Source organism: Microchirus variegatus, assembly GCF_963457635.1.
Source record: "Microchirus variegatus genome assembly, chromosome: 21".
Taxonomy (NCBI): Eukaryota; Metazoa; Chordata; class Actinopteri; order Pleuronectiformes; family Soleidae; genus Microchirus; species Microchirus variegatus.
Window position 1 is genome coordinate 6,674,506 of NC_139822.1, and position 4,081 is coordinate 6,678,586.

The 4,081-nt window shown below is 45.5% G+C and overlaps 1 protein-coding gene across 1 annotated transcript; it reads left to right on the forward strand.

The window, feature by feature from the left end:
- Nucleotides 1-951, forward strand: gpr160 (G protein-coupled receptor 160; the record flags this gene model as incomplete). The annotated part of the gene is made up of 1 exon (XM_083907805.1): nucleotides 1-951. One exon carries the CDS (start codon nucleotides 1-3, stop codon nucleotides 949-951), a length of 951 nt encoding a protein of 316 aa, XP_083763931.1.
- Between the last annotated feature and the right edge of the window lie 3,130 nt (nucleotides 952-4,081).

The following is a 4,081-nucleotide window of genomic DNA, read 5'->3' on the forward strand; positions in this document are numbered from 1 at the left end:
ATGGACATCTCCATTCCCTCCATCCTGCTCGGACTGGGGGGGAAATGTCTGCTCAACTGGTTGCTGGTGTTTTTCCAGAAGAAGCACATCTGCAGAAGTTTTGTGGGGGTTTTCAGTGTATCCCTGTCTGTGGTGGACACAGCCATGACCCTCCTCTTCGCCGTCATTCACATTCACAGTGACGGACACTTCCTGCTCTTGGACTTGCATCTGACCAGATACCACATATGTTTGCTGGTTCAAATCCAAGGGCAGATCTACAGTGTACTGCAGTGGCCTGTTGTGATCGCATCAGGTTTGGACCATTTCTGCACCATTTCACTGCAACCTCTCCGCTGCAGGGCAAAATGGATTGTGCACTCATTTGTGACCGTTCTCCTGTGGCACCTCACTGCTCTCTACGTCTTCCTGCTGTCTGACTTTGTTGCCGTCCTGGAGGATGTGCCTCACCACCAGCTGCAGCAGTGCAGTGTGTTTCACACCACTCAGATCCTGCAGGTCATCACACTGCTTTTCCTGACTCTGGGCTGTGCAGTGCTGCATGCTGTTTGCAGCACACGATTATTAGAAAACCCTCCTGTGAAAGAACAAATCACAGACCACAGCGGAACTCACTCTAGGAGAAGTGTTGTTTGCCAAGTCCTGTGTATATTTCTGACCACATGGGCGCCGCTCCTGATTTTTCTGGCCATGCTTCTCCTGCTACCCATGGGAATACCCTCATACCTGGGTCTGAATGTTGCCTGGCTCTGCTTTCTAAACAGCTTTTTGATGGCGGTCATTTTGTGTGTAGTCTGTCCAGCCTCACAGTTGGCACAAAATGTGGCGGCAGTGCCAGCTGACAGTTTCTGTGAGTGGAGGTTTAATTTTAGCTTGGCTGCAGATAGAGGGACACAGCATGACAACACAAACCACTTTTATGTAGGACACTCAGTCGACGAAATAAAATAATACAGAAATCTGACTGACTATTATCTGGTGATGGCTTTCTGTCACTGACTCAGTCCAAGATAGTTGATGAAATATCTCATCAACTATTTAATGAATTAAAGTGAACATATAAGATAAGTTGTCTTTGGTGATCTGCTAGGTTTTCCTGGAAAACCTTGTACTTGTCTAAAACTGTGGAATAGTTCGGTTTGGTACAGTGCAGTACAAATCATTTTGCATACTACCAACATAACCGGACCCCAACCGCTCCATTATTTGGCATCCTTCCCTTGAGTTACAAGAGTAAAAAGGTATGGTAAGAGTGACTCCACCCAACAGTCAGCTGATTGGGTGACAGGAAAACTTAAACATCCCATTCTCTGTTCTCATACAAAGCTTGAAGTCTTGTTGAGACAAACAGCCACAAGCCGAGCAGGTGGATGCAAAAAAGAGCTGCTGGATGTCCTTCATTTTTGTCGTGCTTGAAATCGTCATTCGATGTCGTCGCCAAGCAGTGGTACGGCCATCGGGCACAGCCTACACCCCGTCTCCCAAGTAAAGGTACTGTTCTTATTTGAGATTCAAGCCTGACCCAGGGCTAATGCTGCGTTCCAGAGCCCATCCAAACCAGTTGCACGTGGGAATTATCCTACCTCCAACTAGAAAAAGTGAACTGGAATACCTGTCGAAGTGGGACCTCCTACTCGCGAAGTCGGGGCTGATCGACCTACCCCGACTTCGGAGAATAATGGCGGCGCCCATGGAGTCACACAAATAGGCTATAAACTTTACTTTTCTGTGTATAGACTTGTTTTAAACACAGCAATTTTATCACAAGAGTACATTTTGATTTATGCAATGACATATGGGGTGGGTCGCCAGCCACCACCACAATAGAGGCCGGTGTCTAAACATCTGAAGTAACGACACCGTGGATAGTACTGCTAGCGAGTCGTCTGATCCGCCAGAGGGGTCAATAGTCAGCCCTCGGACCTCTATGAAGGTATATTTGGTGTATAATATAAATAATTTCTCATTAATGAAATTCTTGATTCTAGATCATTGAGCATTTTCTTGCACGAGTGCTCGAATCTGCTTCTACGAGTTTCAGATACTTTTTCTCCTCGCTAGGTGGTATAAGTGGTGCAAAAGGATTTGTAACTTGTGCACACCGAGCGAATCGATCGACAAGAAAACAAGGCTCAGAGTGGGTGGTGATTTTTGAGTGACAGCTCGGAGTCGCAGATTCCCGACATTAAAAGTGTCAAATATACGAGAAAATAAAGTCGCAGATTTATGAGATTAAAAGTACATTTCCATTTTATTAAATACATAGACTCACACCCACAATTTCTCCCGTTGTTTATGTGTTTTATACATATAAACCGTGTCTATATCAGTTCAGTCTGTGTGCTGCCGGCTGCTCCCGTCTAGGTGACAGCGGCTGGATAACCTGCCTTCACCAGCTGACTGACAGACATTTACTAAACCAGAATAGTTTTAATATCGGCTCCATGGGAAGAAATCAACAGTGTTTAACTGATTCATTTACTTTTTTTCTTCGCCCAGGCAAAGCCTTGATCGTGCACCTATCTCTGGGGAGAGGCGGAGGAGGGTGCCGTGTAAACAGTAGTGACAACAACACCCTGGCGTGACAGATTTTTATTTTTTTTTACTTTATTTTCTTTAGTTAGTTTTACAAATAAACTTACAACAGTAAGTGAGTAGTAGTAGAGGGCTCTGGGGCTCCAGGGAGGCGGGTAGGTGGTGGTGGTTGTCCCTGCTGTGGAGCTCCAGGGTGTGGGGCAGGGAAATTCGTGAAAATTAAGAAAAAAGTCAAGTTAAACTAATGTTAAACAGTTAATATTAAACTATGGGACGCCTCAGGGCTGCAAACCTGGCCTTGAGCCGACCACATTCTATTACCATACGGGCCCTACACAAACTGAGTCCAAAGTATTGTTCTGATGGGTTAGAGCCTCCACCTGAGTACTGTCTCATAAGGTAAGGGAGAAGGGGGTAGGCAGGGTCCCCCAAGAGAAAGATAGGAATTGGCTCCTCTTCATCCACAATCTGCTTTTCAAGTGAAGGTTTCTTCCCAGTCTTTAAGTATATGTTCACGTTTGAATTTGAAAAGACTCAAAGTGCTTTACCATCTTTAAAACAAATACAATTACAATAGTAGAACATACATGGGATAGCCTTTATCTAGAAAGAGAACAAGAGAGCTCAAAAACTTTGATTAGGCCTACCTGTATTTGTGGTCGCACACAGCTTGGACGTTCAGGGAGAACCTGTGCTTCCTGTTAATGTAATCCATGGGGTTGACGGCTGGCTGTTTTATGTCAATATGTGTCCCGTCTACCGCTCCCAAACTTTACGACCGATGTCGGATCTGCGAACACTGAACAAGTACACGAGACAGTACACGTTCAGGATGTTAACACACGCAGCTCTGATACGTTTCGTGTGTCCGAGCGATTGGTTCATATCCATCGATCTAAAAGACGCATATTTTCACATCCCTATTTACCCACCTCACAGGAAGTATCTCAGATTTCGTTCAGTATCGAGACGTCTGTTATGAATACCTGGTGCTCCCGTTTGGGCTCTCTGAGCCCGCGGGTGTTTGTAAAATGCACCGAGGTTGCAATAGCACCTCTAACCCCGGATTTCCACTGGACGCGTTACAGCCGCGCAACGTCAGTGGGCGCGTGACGCAGTGCCTTGGGAGCCAGCGGTATTGACGGAAGATCGCGCAATAATCTTGAACGGATGCGAGTTCGCAAGATCGCACTATAGACTGTGTGTATAAAGGAAACAACAACACAGCTTCTTTTCATTCTCAGACGTGGAAGAACTGTTGATCTGGAGTCATAAATGATTTTATGTTTCCCGTCTCTCGTCGTACATTATGACTCTCCGAGACGCTCTGATTAATTGACTGTTTACCTGGTAGCACCGGTCACGACGTAATGTTGATGTGAAGTTGTGATAGGCTGTATGACCTGCGTATTGTGTTTTATTTTGAAAGGTGGGCGGAAATGTTTTACTTTGATTCTGTGTCACTTTTCCTGTCTAGTGCGAACTGCTCTGTTAGAATTTACAAGGTTCAGCAGCGGCAACGGCAAAAATAGAACTGCTACCTATC